This window comes from Rattus norvegicus, chromosome 2 (genome assembly GCF_036323735.1).
Source record: "Rattus norvegicus strain BN/NHsdMcwi chromosome 2, GRCr8, whole genome shotgun sequence".
In the NCBI taxonomy this organism is placed as follows: domain Eukaryota; kingdom Metazoa; phylum Chordata; class Mammalia; order Rodentia; family Muridae; genus Rattus; species Rattus norvegicus.
In genome coordinates, this window is record NC_086020.1 from 189,947,771 (window position 1) to 189,969,764 (window position 21,994).

Here is a 21,994-nt window from a genome sequence, read left to right on the forward strand (position 1 = left end):
CGCCTGGAATCTTGGCTCAGATGGGGACTCACTGCCTAGTTCCTAAGATTACCACTTCCTAGTGGAAACACTGACCATATCAACAGCTGGTTTGAACTTGTCGAGTGTAAGGAGTATATTTGAGTCTGTGCGCATGAGTAAAAGTTAACTGAACACTCTAAGATCAAAAACAAAAACAATCATTGCCTCCAGAAGTCCAGTATCCTAAAGAAACAGCCCAGCATGAAAGTAAGCTGTCCTTGAATTAAACATATTAAATACAAAATCTTACTGGAAATATTAAATCAAACAAGCCAAGAGTACCCCTGCCAATGAGAGAAATTCTCCAAATAGTATAGTTCGTTTTAGCCACTGCCATATGGGAAACCTTATGTGGTAAAGTATATGCTTGAAATTTTTCAACTTATATTTAGTGGGGGAAACAATTTATTATACCAATTCATAAATGTACGACAGATGGAATGCTTCTTTTTCAGCTCTTGGCAAAGCCTCCTATTGGCTGAATAGTCGTTGGTTCTTAAAACTACGGCCATCACCATTCACACCTATTTTCTTAAATTAAACAGACCAATTCCATGATGAAGTTACCTATAAATTTGGTTACTGTAGAATGTCTTCCCATTCTGCACCATAAATTATCTAGAATGCCACTTGCCCTAAAATAATAAAGAGGGCCAAGACTGACCAAAAGGCATTCTATGATTAAAAACCTTTGGGATTCCTTAAGTCAATTTTAGAAAGCCCTCCATATTGCAGTTTATTCTGGTAGCAACTTACCATAAAAGATTCCACTACAAGTGCATTCTTTCGTCCTTAAATATGTACTTTGGTCTTTTAAAATGCCCAGTTCCTCTAAGATGTTATAATTTATAGATAGATAGATAGATAGATAGATAGATAGATAGATAGATAGATAGATAGATAAGCAATGAATATCAGTTTGTAATCTTTTTTTTCAGAAAGTGTCAAAATCTGTCCTGGATGTATGGGACATAATGTCAATGAATTTGTTGCCCACCAGTTATTGAAAGTAAGAAATGTATCAATGGATAAAGAAGCCAAAGGATGTCCTCTCCAAGCTAGTGAAAGGTACAGTGGGGATGGGACCAAGCCTAGAGGAGTAACGCTAGACTTTCTACCTATCATGATAGCTGCCATTGCCAATCATCTACTTGAAAGAAGAGAAATTGCTTCCTCAGGCTGCTCCAGGAAAGCTACTACTGCTAGACTCTCATTGAAAACATCCAAAATCATCAGGTTAGTTTTAGATGTCAGTTTATCAGAACCTTAAAATCACATAGGAAGAGGACCTCAATGAAGACCAGTTATCTAGATCACCTTGGCCTATAGGTGTATCTGTGTCAGATCGTCTTGACTGTTAATTAGTGGGAAAATCAACTCTGAATATAGGCAGCTCTTTCATCAACTTGGCCTTGAACTGTAGGAGAACAGAGAGGGGAAGCAGAGCATGAAACAAACCAACAAATATCAACATATCCGAGTCTCTATCTGCTCCTGACTGGGCATGATGCCCTTCCTTACATTCTGGCTTTGATTTTTTAGCAATGGACTGTGACATGGGACTGTAAATGGAGATTCACCCTATTATGTCCTTCAATTGCCTTATGTCAGGGTGTTTTCCCACAGCAACTGAAACAGAAGTTAAGCTAATGAGATGGTTAAGCAAAAGCCCAGTGGCTGTAGTAGACCCAGTGTTTTTCAAGCTTAAACATAAGTTGTTGCTCATCCACTTTCTAGGTGTGGAAATTTGCTAGGTGTGGAAAAGGTTGGGAGAGACCTCTGTACCTTAGCCATCAATCAGACAGTCAAGGACATCAGTGCCACAGTCTCTCGACAGATGAGGGGAGAGTATGAACCATGCATAGGAAATGGTTTTAAGGGTAAAGCCCGCATTCTAAAATATGCAATTCTACTACTACCTCCTATTAATGAGAACTCAGTCACCCTTTCAGACGAAAGAATAAAGAAGACTGGAAAATCCATCTCTGATGTTAGGAAGAAAGAAAAAGTGGTGCTTTCTGAAAAACATTTTTTTTCATGATGAATTATTTTTTTTATTAACTTGAGTATTTCTTATATACATTTCGAGTGTTATTCCCTTTCCCGGTTTCCCGGGCAAACATCCCCCTCCCCCCTCCCCTTCCTTATGGGTGTTCCCCTCCCAACCCTCCCCCCATTGCCGCCCTCTAAGCCACTACCTAAAGACTATACATGCACTGACCCTGAAAAACAATTTTATGCTGATAAATATTATAAACACTTAATTGCTGCTAAAATTAGAGTGGTACCTAGAGAGGTGGCCCAGCAGTCAAGGGCACGTGTTGTGCTTGCAAAATGACAGGAGTTCAATTCTCAGCATCTACATGGTAGATCACAGCCATCCGCAATTACAGTTCCAGGGGTTCCAATGACCCCCTTGACCTCTTGGGGCACCAGGAATAAATGTGGTGCACTCAACTTTATTCTGGCAAACCACTCACACGTCAAAAAATATTCTTTCTGTTCAAACTGGTTTGTATAGTTATTGCTTGTTAGAAAAAGCTACTGTTTCTTTACAATTTAAAAATAACACTTATAGTTACAAAGTCTCCATTCCCAGTTTTCTCCTCTTGCTTCTCTCTCTTATGTGGAATCTACGTTGTTAATCATCCGCTAATGACCTGGCTGGATGACTGGGAAGAGAGGAGCTTTACTTTGTGCTATGACCTCACAGGCAAGAAGAAATGCAATTAGCAATAAAGCATGACACATAAACAGAAGTTAATTTTTAAATGGAACATGAACTTAAATGCCAATAAACGTTTTTATTGCTTCACTCATAAAAGCACAGTTCTCCAAGCAGCTTCAACTAGAAGAAATATGACCAAAATTTAGAGTGATGTCATCAGTCTATAAGAGATCCACCCTTACTTTTAAGCAAATATGCAAAAACGGTTTTTATCCTATAACATTAAGAAACAGTTGGTGACGAAGGTAGTGCTGGAGAAAGGACTCTGAGAAGGAATGAGAGACAGAGTCATTAGTTGCCATGGAGATCCTCATGAAAACTCTCCTCTAGCAAATTCCTCCGACATCACCATTCCTCGGTCATTTTATAACAAAAAGCAAAGGCCTTTACACTATTGAGTGTATAAATGTTGCAGAGACTGACGTAAGCCCCCTCTCCCCAGATAAAGTATGCATATTATAAATGTATTACAAATACATTTTAATATACTATATTACAAAGTATACATATTATAAATACTATATTATAAATGCAGCTTTTTCTTCAGTATCTGTACCAAACAGGAGGGGATTACTTTTTTTCAACTAGTTCAAATTATGAACAAAAAAGAAATGCCATCCGCAGGCCTGAAGTAGGACAACAGAAACCGGTTATTATCACTGACCAGGCTAGATTCCAATCTCTGTGACAAAATACTGGAGATAAGCAACCTTTAGGACAGAGGGATCTATTTTGCCATATGGTGTCAGAAACTTCATGGTTACTTGGGCCAGTTGTTTTCAGCCTGTGACAAGGCAGAAGAACGTCACAGCTGGATGTAAGTAATGGAACACTCTGCTTCTAGCTTGGTGGCCAAGAAGCAACGAGAGGCAGGAAAAGACCAGATCTGGCTGAGGTAATAAAACCACTCTAGACCCCAGGAGCGGCTTGGTGATAGGCAAGCATGGCTCAACACTGTGCTTTATTTAAACTGAGGAGACAGAAAAGTACCTTGGTTGAGATGTGCTTGCAGATGTCCTCATCTGTCCCGAGGAAACTTAAGAAGACTTAAATAAGTAGGACCAAGAAAATAGCACAGTGGGGATAGTGATCGCCATGCAAGCGTGAGCACTTGAGTTTAATCCCATTCCCAGAGTCCTCATTAAAGAGCCCGGTAAGAAGATAATGTGCTTGGGATCCTAGCCCTGGGGAGATGGAAATGGGCATATTGCATCCCTCGGGCTCATTGCTAGACTTCAGTAAGCTCTGGGCTCCTAAAAGACCTATCTCAACAAGCAAGGTAGATGGTGCCTGAAGGAACACACCTGAGATGGATCCCTGGCCTCCGCATGCATGTGCACCCTAGTTCATGTATACCTACCTTCACACAGGAACAAGTACACTCTTACTTCACACTGAGATAGCTCAGTGCTAAAGTGTACACACTGCTCTTTCAGACCACCTGGGTTCCATTCACGAATCCACAGTTGTTATTATGATCATCATCATTCTGCAGACTCAGTCTAACCATGATATCTTAGGTGAGTTTGGTGTAGAAAGGGGAGGGGTGTTCTGTTTGCCAATAGGATACCCTTTAAAGCATGGGTTCTAAATCTGTGGGTCCCAACCCCGTTGGTAAAGCTCTATCTCTAAAAATATTTATATTACAGCATGTAACAGTAGCAAAATCACAGTTTTGAAGTAGCCACAAAATTAGTTTATGGTTAGGGGTCACCACAACATGAGAAAGTGTATTGAGTCACAGCATAAGGAAGGCTGAGAACCACTGCTTTAAAAGAACTGGAACTGTTCAGGCAGAGTAGATAAGAGAAATACAGAGACAAGAGGTGAGGTGAGGAGGAGCAATTTTCCCTGTGAGGAAGGTCCTGGAGATTAGAGGTTGAAAAGCACCTTGGCTGCCTGGGCTGTCATTTCTCAATGCTAGGTTGGGGCACCAGAGGAATCTTAGGGCGGGGGAGCTTGAATGAGTAATTTTGAGTTTCTACACATTTTTTATTCGGACTAGATTTTGCTCCCAAGAGAAAAAGAGAGTGGAAATGGTAAAAGAAATTAGTAAGTCAGCTCCTCCCGTTGAGAAATCATCAGATTTCCCCGGGGATTTCTGGAGTTTGGCACTTGGCGGCTCTGCTACTATGGAAACGGGGGAAGCGGTTGACTTGAGGGTCAGGAACCGGTTTGGGGGAAGGGAGCGGGATCCGTTCAGGAACTGGGCGTGGTCTCGGTTACCAAGGCATCAGGGACGCTCAGACCTGGCCTCAGCCCAGTTTTGAGGCCAATGAACCTCCCATCCTTCTCATGGCACCCAAGAAGGAGAAACCTACCGGGAGCACAAGCTATAAGATATGGGAACCCTCACTCATTGCTGCACATATGAACCAGGTGAGCCCCGCCTCTCAAGTCACTTCAGCCCAAGCACAGGGAACCTGGCGCACTTCTGCTCAGTACTGTTTTCCCGGGACCTCCAGGTGCTGGACAAAGGAGCGAACCAGAGGGATGGGGCTACAGCTCAGTGGTAAGGCTGAGGGAAGCCCTGGGTTCAATTTGCAGCACCAGAAGCAAAAACAAGACAGGAAGGGAATCTCTGTCCTGCCATTTCAAAAGTGGGGTAACAGATCTGTGTGCGGAGGTGTGCCATTATGACACCTCAGGCCACCTTTCAGTGCCAGTTTCCAGATGAGGTGCCCCGTTGTACTGGGACTATTATCCTAGTGAACGGTTTCCTTCCTGTTTGACTACTGATCACCCGCGGCCCCGCCCACAGCAATATTTTCATAAATACTGCATGTAAACAGGCAGGACCCAGGACGACAATCTGTAAAAATAGAAAGGGAGCTAGAAGAAAATGTTCTTATGGGATGATTTGCCCTGTTTTGCTTTCTGTTGCTTTGATAAATAACCACGATCAAGAGCATCTTGGAGAAGAAAGGATTTGTTTCATTTTAATGTTATAGGCCATCCCTAAGGGAAGTCGGGGCAGGAACTGGAAACAGAAGCCCCGCAGTAATTCTGTTCCCTGACTCTGGCCCATGCTCAGCTAGCTTTTTTATACAACACCAGGCCACCTGCCCAGTATAGTGCCTCATACAGTGGGCTGGGCCCTCCTCCATCAATCAGTAATTGAGACTATCTCACACAGAGTTGGCCACAGGCCCCTCTGCTATGTACAGTCCCTCCTTTGAGACCCTCTCAGATGACTCTAGGCTGTGTCAAGTTGACAGCTGAAACAAATTAGGACATACTCCACACCTCTGCACCAAACATTTTCATCTGGGCGTAGAGAGAAGGCTCAGTGGTTAAGAGCACTTGTTGCTCTTGCAAAGAACCAAAGTTTCATTCCTGTTTCATTCCCAGAATCCACATGGAAGCTCCCAAGTGTCTGTTACTCCAATTCCAGTGGATGCTACACTCTATTCTGGCCTCTGTGGGCACTGGGGCATGTATATGGTACACACACATTTGTGCAAGGAAAACACTCACATAAAATACATATATACAAAACACTTGCACATATAAAATACATATACAGAAAACAAAACAGGGCAATTGCATAAGAACGTTTTCTTCTAGATCCCTTTCTATTGTTTACAGATTGTCATCCTGGGTCCTGCCTGTCCAGCACTTATTAAAATATTACTCTGGGTAGAGCCACAGGTGGCTTGGTGAGAAGGCAGTCAAAGAGGAACAGAAGCTGGAAAGATGGCTGAGAGGTTAAGATCACTGGTTACTCCTCCAACGGACCTGGATTCAGGTCCCAGCACCCACATAGTGGGTTGCAGCTATCCATAATTCTGGTTCCAAGGAATCTGATACCCTCCTCCTGTCATCGTCAGGCACATGACAGACACATGATATACATGCAGGCAAAATGCCTATAAAAGTAATAGGTAGTAAATTGTTGAAGAGCATTGTTGCTGCTGGTCTCTTTAGCAGTCCATGGCCCTGCCAGTTGCCACACTAGACCTGTTCAGGAAAGTAAGAGATGTGTTGAAATTTGTGGCCAGCCCCTCAAGTGCTGCATGCCTGGCTTGTAACTTCTGTGGGCAACCTGAAGCCCTTCTGGATTGGTTTAGTGCTATCTCCCATTCATCTATTTAAAAGGTATAGGAGCTCAGAGGAGCTATCTGCCTGAGACATACTACCACAAATGCACACAGTGATCTGTGTCTCAAATCAGAGGGTCCAGCAGCATAGTGGTCCAGGCCACACTCACTTCCACCCACCTTCAGTGAGAAACCCAGAGGCTTCTCACACCAACAGATAGAAATCCAGGTCTAGATTCTAATGTTTCTAAGTCCAAGTAGAGATCTGGGAAGAGAAAGGTCATTTGTAGATATTCCAGCCTGCCATTGGGACCCTCTTGTAAAAGTGGAGAATGAGCTTGGTTTTGTTTTTTATTTTATATATGGGTACACGGTTCACTAGAGAGTTTGCAGTTAAGGAAAGTAAAGTGGACCTTGTGCTGCCCTCTGGGAAGGGTTGTCTATTAATCCTTATTTTCCAATGTAATTGTTTCTTTCTCTATGGAAAGTAATTCTATCTGGTATGAAAATTAGTCTCGGTGAGTTGCATGAAAATAGCCTGACCCTCCTGTTGCTGCCGTGGCTTCGTGCATCCTTACTGAAACTCTTCTGCGGGATTTCAATAACTGGAGGAAGGAAGGCTGTCAACTCCACAATCCCCAGTTACATTCTCAAATCTCTCTCTCTCTCTCTCTCTCTCTCTCTCTCTCTCTCTCTCTCTCTCTCTCTCTCCCCCTTCTCTCATATGATGTTGGTCACATTGGGCTTGGAGTGAACATTTCTGCTGGAAGTACACACTGCTGAACCACAGGGTTGGTGTGGACACTGACACTGTGTGTGTTAGTCTAGTACTGCGAGCATGAAGCTGTAATTTTCCTAGTTGAACTGAAAACCCCGTCACTGTTTTTCTTATGGTTTAGAAACATGAACTACTATTCGGCCTTCTTGATCCTGTTCAAATAATATAGGCTCAATAAATCCTCCATACTAGTAGATATAATTGCAAGCCAAAGTAATACGTTGCTCTAGCAATGAAGGGAATGAACTCAGTTTTGTTGGAATGTGCACGTTCTTATCGTTGGAAGAAACTAAATATATTCTGCACACTTCCATATTTTGTTAGCTTGGTTTTGTGTCTTTAAAAGAGAAAAATTCCTTTATTAACCTATCAGTTAATGCCTAAATACAGGCTCTAGCCAAGAGAATAACCAACTCTGAATTTGGCTAAAGGTGACTAAGGTATGTGTAAATTCTTCATTGATTGTGTTTGGTAAGAGTTTTACATGTGGTATATCTGAGAGTATGCTACTGCCTTAATTCATGAAGAGTTTGTTATTCTTTTGCAGGTGTTTGAGTACATCTGTGCTAACGTGTGTATTGAGGTGGGGCATAGATGACAATGTAGTAATTTTCTGGTTTTACAAAAAAATAGTTTTCAAATTACTTCATTGAAAAAGCTAAATCAGTAGTAATTCTGATCTTAATTTAAGAGCAGCCTGCAGTGGAATTTAGCAGAAGCTTCAAGTTCACAGTTTGGTTCTGGTGAATTGACCTCATTTCCATATTATATCTATACCAATCAATTAATAGATAAATTAATTGATTAATTGATTCACTGGGGGTGGTGTCCTTTCAAGCCTGAATTCTTGCCAACTTCCCAATACATTTTAGTTGTTTCTAAAACATAAAATGGTGACAAGGGATAGAAGGCACTATTCCTATAATCTTATAGAAAACAACGAATTACCAAGCGTTCAGGTAGGAGACTAGGAGAGATCAGAGGGTGGGAAGAGCACTGGAAAACTGGATAGGGGAAATTAGTTTGAGTGAGAAGACCAACATCCACTGGGATGCTTGAACTGAGAGAGAGAGAGAAAGCAACCAAGGCCACTTTTAGGTGCACATTGCTCCTGAAAAGGAAAAAGGTTTAGATGCATTGGCAGTAAGACTGTACAAGTAACAACAGAAGTCTGTGTATCACATTGACACATGTATGATCTACCATGGCTTTGGCACCCCAAGGATGCTTTGTTGTAGACATTCCCTCTATCCAAGGCTGCAATTCCTATGACTTCAGCTATCCTCAGCCACCCGTACTCTGAAAGCATTAAATTAAACAGACACTTATAACTGTCAAACTGCCCAGCTTTCTGAGTGGCACCATCAAATCTCGTACCGTATCCCCTTCTCCCCCAACCTATGACATGATCCATCCTTATATCCAGTGTGTCTGCAGTCCATATGCAGTTTGCACACTTGTCTCTTCAGAGCCATCTTGTGTATCAAATAGACAGTTACACAGCACACTTCTTGTGCAGTGCACAAGGGTTCAAATTTCACCATCATCACACTTGACCCTGGCTTCCTGGTGCATGGGGTAGTTATGATGGTGAATAGTGTGTGTCAGAAGAAGTTGAGAAGTGCTTCCTTTAAGTGAAAAGGAAAATATTATTGATTTAATGAGGAAAGAAAGGAGGTGTGTTCTGAGACTGACTGCTATGAGAATGCTACTCAATTTGTGGGAAAGGGAAATACACGATTACATTTAAGACTGAAAAACTTTTATCTCCATGGTAAGTGCTTAGCTGAGACACAGGAAAGACAGTAAGGTGTTGGGTTCAACACTATCCACAGTATCAGGCAGCTATTGGGGTCTTGGAATAGATCTCCATGTGATAGAGACTATCCTATAAGTTAAAAATATTTCCACACAACTGTCAAGGCAGAGGTCATTGGCCACTGTGATGGGAAAAAAGATGTTAACAACATGTCTGTTTTCTGTTACTGTAAGGTCATTTTTGACTGGCTAATAATTTACAAAGAACAGAGTTTTCTTTCATATATGAAAACACACCAGCAAATGCTAAAACATGGTGGCAGCTTCCACCAAGAGCCCTGGGTGTGCCATAATATGGTGGAGGGTGACACATATGGAAGCCTATGAAAGAAATGAATAGGGCTGAGCTATTTTACTAAAGGCTACCCCATGACAATTAAAACTACTCCTGGGGGGAGGATTGAATGAAGGTGGTGTCAACATGTTCTGATTGCCTCTTAAGTTTTTTTTTTATTTTTATGCATTTGCATTGTATTACATTTCGTTATGAGCTCTTGGCATGTGGAGGGGATTCAAACCATAATACCAACCTCTGGAAGCTGCCATCCCTCCTCCTGTCTGAAATTGACTTCTAAATGTGTTATATTTTTGAATAACCGTACAAAATATATTTGTATAGCTTGCTTGTCTTGCTTAGCATAGCACCTTTGATGGTTTTGGACTGTGGGTTAGAATTTCTTTACTCTAGGATCCATACTTCATTGACCCACCTACCCATTGGTGAACATTGGGTGGTGGCCCTCCTTGGTTAGTGCGGATGCCGCTGTTGGTTACACAAGAATACCAAAAAATTGCCCAAGGGTCCCTGCTTTGAGTTTTGAGAATCTGAAGAATTGAGTTGGCTGGATCATCTGGCTGTTACATTTTTGTTTTGTGGTTGGTTTGGCTTGGTTTGGTTCGGTTGTTGTTGCTTTTATTTTATTGTTATTGTTACTATTTGAAGAGCCACCACGATGGCCCAAGTGTGCATTCCCACCAGCTATGTACATAGGATTCAAGTTCTCCACATCATCACCAGTGTTTGCAATGTTCTGGAGTCTGTTGCTGTTGTTGTTTGAGGTGGGTGGATTTTTCTTTGCTGTTGTTTTTGATGATCATGCTAACTAGTGTGAAGTGACGTGCTCCTTGTGTTCTTAGTTTCATTTTTCTGATTAACAATGTTAATGCATCTTTTAAAGTCCTTCTTAGTCATCCATACATCTCCTTTTGTCAATTTATAAATTGAGCCGTTTGGTGATTTATTATCAAATTGCAAAAGATTTTTAACTCTTCTAGATAGAACTGTTGGCTGATATTATATTTTGAATAAATGTGTTTTCCTACCCCAAGGTAATATTTCAAGACAACAGACTAGGAAGCCCCAGTGTCTCTCTTCCACGCAGAAACATTAAACAACGATAATGAGGTCAGGGGAGGTAAATGTTTAAAATTGAAATAACCCTGAGAAAGTCAAGACAGTGAAGTCAGTCGCAGATCAAAGGTGATAAACAGAGCAGTGGGAAGCGAGGTGTGAGTTTCCAATGTGCTGCATCGGGAAGAATGGCAGTCGCATGGTCATGGTCGGGCCCTTCCATCCTGGCTTGTGCTCCGCGCTCCTCAGACTCCATATTTTCTAATAGTTAGTATTCAGGCTTGCAGATTCTCTAGCCTACCTGCCCAGGGCACAGACAACCTGCTCTGGCAGAGTTTCTAGTACAGTCGCTGTGTTTTCAGCATTAAGGCTTCTGTTGTTTCCATTTGACAAGTATAGTCGTTTGTATTCCCCTTGGGTTCAGACGCTCCTATCCAGACTCCCGTTGGTTCTCTCAGCTACACAGGCAGTTGTTTAGATACATCTAATAAACACAATGCATCTGAGTAAGTTCAATGCATACGTTTCTTCATGGATATTTGTTATTTATTTTAATAAACCTTGTTTTCCTATTTCTCTGTATGTCCTATGTTTACTCAAAAACTGGGCACTTGGAAACATACAACATTCTAGGGTTTGTAGATGGGCATGGAATAGTTTAGTTTGGCGCATTAGGACATATCCCAACCTTTGGTGACAACGCATGATTACATATCGGCGTCTTCTCTGGCTATTCTGCCCTCCATGCTGGCTGGGTTTAAGTTTGTAAGTTTTCCATTTTCCCCCACATATTCCACTGGGGCAATTGATATCCTGTTGCCTTCTTTCTTCTACCCATAATCCCTTTCCCTAGTGATCTATGGCTCTTAATTCCCTTGAAGCTTTCATGTGTTCAAATCATATCTGCCTCCTTCAGCTTCACCAGCCTGGGTGCACACTTCTCTGTTCTCTCTGGACAAGTTCTGGATCACGGCAGATATAATCAGCTCCTTGGACAACCTTCAGGGAGATTCAAACAGAGTTAAGTTCTACTCTGCTCTGTTGGCCCACAGGAAGGAACTGGGATGAACCATCCTGACTGTTCCACTGCTGGCCATACCACCAATGTGACAAAGGAGAACAAGAGCACGGTGACCCACCTTGCTCACTGTGGCTTTATCTGTTGCTGTGGACCTTTAATTTTGGTGACAAGCCTTTCCTTGGGGTTTTAATTTGGAACATTTACTTTTTGTTGTTGTTATTGTGGTTCCTTTCCATTGTTGATTGGTCTTTGTATGGGGAAAAGAGGTCCCAGGGCTTCCTAATCTTGAAATTTTTACTTTGATTCAAGATATTTTTAACAAAGTTTCCATTTTTTCCCATTTACTCCTTGCCTAGCCTACAGCAGGTGGTATTAGGAGAAGAGAAACGAATGGCAGCTTTATTTATGACAATTTATGAGACAATTCCATTTTTTTTTCAAACAGCACAAGCATTCCTTACTGGAGCTTGCAGGCTGAACAATGCCCATGGCTTCAGGGTGCCTAGGATGTGTGTTTCTATTAGAATTTTGTACTAGACTCAAAACTTTTGTATCAATACAAAGAAAAAGATCTTTGTCTCAGGGGAAGGGAGTTCCTTTTATTAACATATGATATACTTTCCTCCAAAAGATGTCCATCAGGATACCAGGATTATCAGGAGATTTGAGCTGCTTAGGGTATCTTGCAAATAGAATTTGATTCAGAATTTTGTGAATTATAATAATTGAATTCTTTTATATTTCAATATTATCTGGGGGGCTATCTTTTCAATTGTCCCCAGTTTAAAACATCATTTTTTTGTCTATAGCCAAAAGCAGACCTAACCTACACAGCTGCCATAGAACCTCTCTCTCTCTCTCTCTCTCTCTCTCTCTCTCTCTCTGTGTGTGTGTGTGTGTGTGTGTGTGTGTGTGTGTGTGTGTGTGTGTGTGTGTGTGTGTGTTTATTTTGGGAATATATGCATGTGAGTGCGGGTGCCCATGGAGGCTAGAAGAAGGTACCAATGTCCTAGAGCTGAAGTTATGTATGGTTATGTATGTATGGCTGCCCTCTGTGGGTATTTTGACTGAAGTTGCATCCTCTGGAAGAACACTATGCTCTCTTAACCACCAAGCCATCTCTCCATTTCTGTTACATTTTTTTAACATAGTAAACTTTTTTATAAACTTTGGCTGACATTTATCTTCCCTTGCCTTGGTTCTAGGTGCTACATTAAACTCTATATTCAGTTAAAGAACACATTTTACAATGTGGTATCATTTTATGCATTATGCTTTATAGAACATTAGCTATTAAGAACCACATCTTACACCTTGATGTACACCCCACCATAACTAGCATAATGTTGGGTACGCAGTACACATAAATGATAAATGCCACTGATTTGCTTATTGATCTTGGAGTGCAATGAGGCCTGTATGATGGACACCAGTCTAAGTAGCAGACAGAGGGGCTGAGAGCAGACAACAGATGGTGTTCCACAGAGCAGCAGTGACTGGGGAAGTTGCAGGCATGTGAGGGATCATTCTCGAGAATATTCAGCTCATGGTTGCTCCTTATGACACCTCTGGGGAGGAATAATACTCTTCTCTTATTAAAGGCATGGATAGAGCTGCAAGTCCAAAGCCCTCTGGAGCTACATACAGAGAACTAAGCCAGCCAGGCTACATAGAAAGAGCCTGTCTTGGGCAGGAGCTGTAATTTAGTCAGGGGAGGGTTTGTCCCACAAGCATGAGGACCTGAGATCAGATTTCCAACACCCACCTACAAACCTGGGCATAGAGGATCAAGTCTGTAATCTCAGTGCTGGAGAAGTGGAGACAGGCAGATTCCTGGAACTTGCTGGCCATCAGCCCTGGCAAATCCATGAACTCCAGGTCCAGCATGAGACCCTTTTCTGAAAGAATAAGGTAAAAAGTGACAAGAGAAAAACAGCCAGTGTTGTGTTCTGACCTACATATGCACACACATACACACCAATGTGCACTCATATACACATTTGTGTAAAAACCCATATACAGTACAACACATAGTATATGCACACGTACACACAGAGAGATCCTGTCTCAAAATAAAACATGTGCAATGCTCCAAGGCCACTGGATTGTGTGACTGTCCCCAAAAGAATGTCTCCACTCTCCATTCCACTCTGCAGAGATGTTTCGCCTGCCAGCCAGGAGGTATGCTGGGAAAGTTCTCCAGAACATTTAGTTCACAGCCTGTCCTTATTATACCTCAGTGGAGAAATAATATTTTTCTCTTATTAAATGTAGCCCAGTGACAATAGCTGAGTTGTGAACGTTTGGGGAATAGTGGAAAAAAAAACTGCTCCTGGAGTCTTGAACAAAGTCTGTAATTCTTGTAAAGGTTTGGAAAGTAGCATTGAGCTGAAGATAGGTGTTACTGAAATATTAATGTCCCCCATGTCTTAAGTAAACATCATCATAGAATATATAATACCAGGATGATAATAAAACCAGTCTAAGTAAATTTTGAGGGGTAAATGCGCAATTGAATCGAAGTGCTTGAAGCCATTATAAGTGTAGTCTATCAAAGAGGGAAATGTGTTTTATTGGTTAGAACCCTTAAGCAATTTTTGAGAGGTAGTGAAGGTTTTTTTTTCTCCTTTTTTGATCCCATACAGTAAGCTATTTCTCATGTTAATGTGTACTTAAGACTTACTGGAAATACTCATAATGTGAGCTGAAGACTGATGTCTGGCAGCAGGCGTATTTCTGAAATTGGGTTGGTTTTACTACTATATTTTCTGAAATATGCCTTCCCTGGTATTTACAAAACAAATTGCCAGTTCACACAAAGGTTGTTTTTTAATAAAAGCCAATGAAAACAACCGAGTTGCTAGGAAGAACGTTAAAAGGGAAATGGACTTTTCATAACCTCCCATTATAATTCCTCCTTCTGGACAAAAGGGTATTATTTGAATGAGTTTGGAACCAAAGGGAATTAGTATGTCAAATTATCCCACCGAGCTGTTATGTGTGATCATTTTTATTGCAAGTGAAAAAGAGCATTGAATGCAAGTAAAAAGCGATCCTTGCCAGGGAGCTTGGCAACCACTTAGGAAAATGTCAGTGGAAGAGATGGTGGCTGTTGGGCAGGGTTCTCTCTGGCCTTGGAAACTGTCACTGGCTCCCAGTTCTCAAAGTGTCCTACCTGTCCCAGTGACCCCAGTCCTGTTTCTTGTGGCTTTTCTCTACCCGTCCATCTTCTCTTCCTCCACTGGAAGAGAATGGCTTCCACAAAAGCTCCAGGCGATTACAGACTGTGCCCCTTGCCTCCCTTCCGACCAACTACTTCTCATGCACATCCTGTCCTGCAGGATGCAGAAAGCAGCTCCTGCCCCTTTCAGTAAACTCTCCTCCTTTCAGTAAACTTCAGTGGTTGGTGCTAGCTACAGATTCCCAGACATCCCAGGCTCCTAATGCTTCAGGCTTGATCTCCCTGGCTGCAACATCTAGCAGTGAAGACACATAGCAGTCCTTCCTCCCAGATGGCCAACTGGACTAAATATATTGATGGCGGATTACTGTTTGCTCATACCTCTCGCACTGACATTAAAACCGTTGCTGAGCTGACTCAGGTCATCCAATGCATGAGAAATGCTACCCTGCTCGATAATTAAGGCTTTACATACCCAAATTCCAACTCTGTGTTGTCCCCAGCAATCCTGGTATTGTCTGAGGCTGTTATTCACCAAGACTGTAACAAGAGAGGAAAACCCTAACTGCATTCCCAAGTCCTCTTCTCTAGTCCGTGATCAACTCTCTTGTTGGCTCCACCTTTGAAATAATCTAAGCTCCCATCACTGACTCCCTGCTGTGCCTTACCTGAGTGACAGCCATTTTTTGCCCGTGCTACAAAACAGCCAAGACTGTCACAGCTTTGTCTTATGCTCTTATGCTCTCTGCCTCAACCTCTACTCTCTGTAAAGCAGTTGCATGATCCTCCCAGATGCCTGTTGGGTGTTCTGGCCTCTCCTGACTTTGTTTAATTCTGTCCCCTGGCCCACTGTAGCCATACTGACCTTTTGGGTGATCCTGAAGCCATCAGAAAACACAGGGCTGCCTTGGACTTTGTTTTGCTGTGCCTGGAAGTTATGTGAGCCATGCTTGTCTACGCCTCCTTCAGGTTCTGCTCCCCAGACGCCCCGTGGGAAGGACAGGACATATACTGTGAATTAGATCATCATCTCTCATACTGTTTTCCTGCCACAGGAGACTGGACTCTGAGGGGGCAGTCACTGGCTCTTTCTCTAGGGGCAGCCAGCTCCCTGACTGGCTTGCTGTGCAGCTAGGATATGTTTGCCGAGTGAAGTGCTGCTAACATTGCATGAGAAAGAATGCTTGGTGACAGTGTCGTAGCTGTCTGCAATAGCAACTCAGAAAAATGCATGGCATGGAAGGCACACATAACCTGTATAAATATTCATAGTCATTATTTCTAAGGCCATTTTATACATAAACTTCAAGCTCAACATACTCATGACTGAACAAGTCTCCCTACCTCCTTATGTTCTGTTTTTGCTATGACTGTCCTACTCAGTATCATTAAAAATCACCCCTGTGGCCCCAACAAGAAAATAATGGCCACATTCTTGCCTGTTCTTTGCTTCAAACCCTTCAGTTTCACCTCACAGTTTCTAACCAGTACCCTCACCTTTCCCCTTACCTGTCTTCATCCCGAAGTGACTATGAAAAGTATTTAAATGTAGTCTAGGTCAATCAAGACATGCATAAAAACATACATAGGTTTTCTTCTCTAAGCTCTATCTTGGTAAACAGCTTGTCAGATGATAGGAATTTGTTATTCATCAAATTGTTCTGATAATTTCAGGATTGCGTGCTGGTTTCTAGGAAGATGTAGTCTTTTGGTTAGCTTGGCTTCCACTCCTTCAGTGATGCACTTGGCTAAGTATGATGAACCCAAGAGCACTGGGCTCGACCACAGCTCTCCCAGCGAACCTATAACCAACAAAGCAGTGTGTGTGGTGCTGTGTACACAGGCCCTTATTGGTGCTCTCCGCATCCTCAAAAGTCTTTGTTAAATGTTCAGTATCACATCTAAAGCTTTTCCCAGCCCTCATACCCTCAGAGATTTGGGCACATGCAATTATTTTGTTATCTTTATTATTAAATAAACAATAAAACTCTTTCAATGTCACATTTAACTGGCTTAATTTTTGTAAATTAATGTCATAATTTCTATATTAAAATATAAATTATATTTATATAACATATATTCATATTTACTGCATATACATTTATACAATAAAATATTATGAAATACATTTATAATACATATAAATACATACTTATATACATGGTACAACATACCATATATATACATATCACATATAATATATATCATGTATCATGGTACATGGTACATGATATGTGATATGTGATGTACATAAATCATATGTATCACATATCTTATACCATGTTTCATATGTCATGTATCATATCATGTATCCTATATTTTGTATTATAGATCATACATCACATATCATATATAATACCATTTAATCTTATGTCATATCATGTGACATATATATCAATTAATCATAATAATATGTGCTTATATATGTTTATATTTGATGTGGTATAAAATTTATAATGCATATGTTGTAACTGTTAACTTTTTGGTCACTTTGCATTCCTTGTGTTATGAACCACAATGAGACTACCACTTGGGAATGAACACATTGAATCAGATTAGTTCACTGTACTGGACCCCGTATAGTGGGTAAACCCATTTCCATACAAATGATGCATAATCAGACAGCATTTCTCTCAGAATTGATATCTAACTTTATCTTGTTTCAAAATGCACTTTTTGCTTCATGGTTTTTATGTATTTTCTCATATTGTTTTATTGTTTAAGGTGACATAAAGGGTTCATTGCCACATGTTCATACATCTGCCTTGCTGGACTTTGGTCTCATGCAGCCCCTTCCCCCACCCTTCCCAGCTGTTTCCTTCCTTCCTCCAGCTGTCCCAATGTCTATTTCCTATCACAGGTTTTCCATCACTCTACTTCTCACCTCTCTAAAAATCTCTTCCTCCTTTCTCATCATCCCCTTTCTAGTTTCTTCACCTCACATAAAAAAACACACATATATGCATACACACATGCAAACACACACACATTTGAAGTCTAGGTTCCTTACATGAGCAAAACCATGAACTGTTTGTTTTTCTGACTCTAGCTTATTTCACTTAACAACCCTTTTCCCAGTTGCATCCCTCTTCCTGCAAATGTTATGATTTCATTTTTCTTTAGCACTGTATAAAATTCCAGTGCTGAGATGTACCACATGGTCTTTATCCGTTCAACTGTTAAGGGACATCTAGGCTGATCCCTCTGGTTGCCACTGTGAATGGTGCAGCAATGAACTCAGACATGTGGGTGCCACTGTGGTACCACCTTCCTCATCACGATTTGTTAAAGAAACTCTCCTGTAGCATATGTTTTGGACAGCTTTATGGAAAACTTGCACAGCTACAGCTGTGTGGGTTTGTCTCTGGGTCCTCTATTCTAACCCACTGGTCTTCTGTCTGTGTCCCTCTACCAAGATATGTTTGGTTTGGGAATATAATCTGAGACCGAACTGAGATGCCACCAGCACTGTTCTCTCTGCCAAGATTTGCTTTGGCTACTTGAGATCTTTTATGCTTTCATATGAATTTTGGGATTTGTTTTCTTGTTCTGTGATCAATATCATTGGTGGAGATGGCACTGTATGTGCAAATTGTTCTTGGAAATACAGACATTCTCATAAGCTTCTTCTGCCTATCCATGAGTAAGGAGGTCTTTCCACCTGCCAATGTCTTCTGCGGTGTATTAATTATAAAGTTCTCACTGTAGAGGCCTCTTAATGATTGATCAAACCTGTGTTTTATTTTTCTGAAGTTATCAACAATGTTTTCTATTAAGGTATTTTTTTTCATTTACTTCATTGAATTTTACATTCCCAATGTTTCTGATTTTTTGATCTTAATTTCTTTGTTTATTTTTCCTCTGTGTTGCTTGTCTTTATTTCTGTTTTTGTTTTCTGGTTTGTCTTCTATGCTGACTTTTCCCGCAGCTCAGGTATTGAGTTCATCTACCTGTTTACTGATTCCTTTTTCATATCACCGATCACTTTTACCAGCAAACCTTTGAAATCATCATTCATCCTAAGACTTGGTTCAGCATCTCTGAGCTCAGTAGCTGAGGAGTTGTGATCTTTTAGAGAAGTCTTGGTATAGGGCTCGTTTGTGTTGATTATGCCTCTGTCTCGCAATTTGCATATCTATTGGTTTGGATATATCGTCGGGATTTGTGTGAAGATTTTATTAATGAACAGCTTAGTTATGAAGGTTCAGTTACCAGGACCATTCTGTGAGAAGGAAATGGACTGTAGCAACAGCAACACCAAGCCACATGAAATAGAGAAGCAACCTTAAAATCAGTTCCCCCTCACAGTCATGTCATCCATAGCCCCAAAACTGCGAGAGAAAACTACTCGGACCATGCTTTGACCATGGAAATTATTTAGGGTGACTGTAGAAATAGTAAATACATAAGGAAAAGGAAAGAGATATGTATTAATCAGGGTTACTATTGCTGGGATGAAACCCCATGACCAAAAAAAAACAACTTGTGGAGGAAAGGGTTTATTTTGCTCACAGTTCTTTAACAGTTCATCATCATAAGCAGAGCAGGGAGCAACTCATACAGGGAAGGAACCTGGAGGCAGGAGATGATGCAGAGGCCTTAGGAGGTGCTGCTTATGGGCTTGCTTTCCCATGGCTTACTCAGCCTACTTTCTTATAGAACTCTGGACCACCAGCCCAAGAACATTCCCACCCACAATGATCCAGGCCTTCCTCCATTGATCACTAATTAAGAAAACACACTATAGGCTTGTCCAAAGCCTGACCTTGTGGAGGCATTTTCTACATTGATGGTTCTTCTCTCTGATGACTCTAATTTGTATCATGGTCACATAAAATTAGCCAGTACAATATAAAAGGGGAAGAAAAAGAAGATGCATGAATTAAACAAAGAATAACAAAGAGTAAAGAAGAATTTGATGGTGATGAAGGAAAAATAACAAGAAACTACCCAAAATTAAACAAAAAATACAGGCTTCCCAATACTGAAAAAGTTCAAAAAGAAAAAGAAGAAACAAATTGATGAATATAAGAATAAAAATTTAAAACATTAAAATTTTAAAAATTAAAAACACAGGAAAAAACAGGACATCTAAAGCAATAATAGAACAGTGAAGAACTTCTAGGGGTATTACTATCCCTGACCAAAAGATGTACTACAGAGCAATAGTGACACAGAACATGATACTGGCATAAAACCTGACAGGTTGATTAATGAACCCCATTGAAGACCCAGAAGTAAATCCACACACTTGTGAACACTCTATTTTGTCAAAGAAGTGAAAACAATACAATGAAAAAAGAAAGTATCTTCAACAAAGTTTGCATGTAGAAGAATGTAAATAAATCTATTTCATCTCCCTATGCAAAAGTCAAGTCCAAGTGGACCAAATACCTCAACATAAAACATAAAACTGTATACACTAAATCTGATAGAAAGTAGGAAATAGACTTGAATTCATTAGCATGGGAGGCAACTTTCTGAACAGAACAGCAACAGCTCAGACACAAGATCAACAACCAATCAATGGGATCTCATGAAACTGAAAAGCTTCTCTAAGGCAAAGGGCACCATCAAGAGGACAAAACAGCAGCCTTCTAAATGGGAAGACATTTCCACAAACTCCACATCTGCAGAGGGCTAATATCTAAAATATATAAAGAACTCCAGAAACTAAACATCGACAAACTAAATACCAATTTAAAAAAAAAAACAATGATGTATAGATCTAAACTCAGACTTCTCAACAAAGTAATCTCTGATGGCCAAGAGCACTTAAAGAAATGTTCAACATCCTTAGTCATCAGGAAAACGCAAATCAAAATGACTCTGAGACTTAGACCCATCTTAGACCCATTAATATGGCTGATATCAAAAACTCAAGTGATGGCACATGTTGGCAAAGATATGAATGAAGCAAGAGAACACTTCTCCTTTGCTGGTAGAAATACAAACTTGTACAACTATTTTGCAAATCAATTTGGCAGTTTCTCAGAAAATTGAGAATAGATCTACCTCAGGACCAAACCACTACTGCACGGATACCCAAAAGACGCTTTACCTTATCACAAGGACACTGCTCAACTATGTTCATAGCCAGAAACTGGAAACATCCTAGATGTCCCTCGACTGAAGAATGGATAAAGATAATGTGGTATACGTTTACACAATGGAGTATTACTCAGCCATTAAAAATAGTGACATCATGAAAATGTCATACAAATGGATAGAACAAGAAAAGATCATACCAAGTGAGGTAACCCACACCCAGAAAGACAAACACGGTATGTACTCACTTATAAGTGGATATTAGTAATAAAGTACAGAATAACCATGCTACAATCTACAGACCCAAAAAAGCTAAGTAACAAGAAAGGCTCAAGGGGGATGGAAGGTGGAGATGCCTGATTTTCCTGGAGAAGGTGAAATATACTATTAGACATTGGGTATATATGAAGGGAGGGGTCTGGGTGAGGGAGAAATGGGTTTGGAACAGGAAGGATGAGGTAGGGGGAAGATGTAGGGAGAGAGTAGTGAGGAAGACAACTGGATTTGAGGAGGGAGCATCTCTGAGATGAACTAGAAACCTAAGACAATAGAAATTTGAGTATGATCCTAGCTAAGACTCCTCACAGTGAGATATTTGGAGCCTGAACCAGTCATTTCCCATAATCAGGCAAGGCTTCCAATAGAGGTATTGTGACACCAACCTAACCATAAAACCTTTGATCTACAATTTTTCCTGCCTACAAGATGTCCAAGGGTAAAAGACAGAGCAGAATTTAATGGAAGGGCCAAACAATGACCCAACCCAGCCCAGCCTACTCCTATGTACCAGTCAGATGGCTTGAAAACCATGCCATGAAAGGGAGCCCACCTCTGACTATGATGATACTCTGCTACACTTGCAGAGTATACTCTGCCCAGCATAATGGTCATTAAAGAGTCTTTACTCGCAGCAGCTCTCTGCTCCCAAACCCCGTGGGAGAGAGACCTCACCGCCTGGTCAGGTGGGCACTCCTGAGGCTGCAGAGTGGAGGAGACCACCAACACTGC

General features: G+C 41.0%; 1 protein-coding gene across 10 annotated transcripts in view; it reads left to right on the forward strand.

Annotated features, from left to right (window-relative positions):
* Positions 1–4,878: 4,878 nt before the first annotated feature.
* The window catches only part of Spag17 (sperm associated antigen 17), a 246,975-nt gene continuing 229,859 nt past the window's right edge, over positions 4,879–21,994 (forward strand). For 9 of the 10 annotated variants that reach the window (XR_005501147.2, XR_005501148.2, XR_005501149.2 and 6 more), the window contains exon 1: positions 4,879–5,128. Coding sequence is in view for 5 of the 10 variants with exons in the window: in XM_039103807.2 (XP_038959735.1) it covers positions 5,045–5,128 (84 nt within the window). In the remaining 5 variants the exon portion in view is untranslated. The remainder of the gene's footprint in view (positions 5,129–21,994) is intronic. The other variant, XM_039103809.2, reaches the window with a different exon arrangement.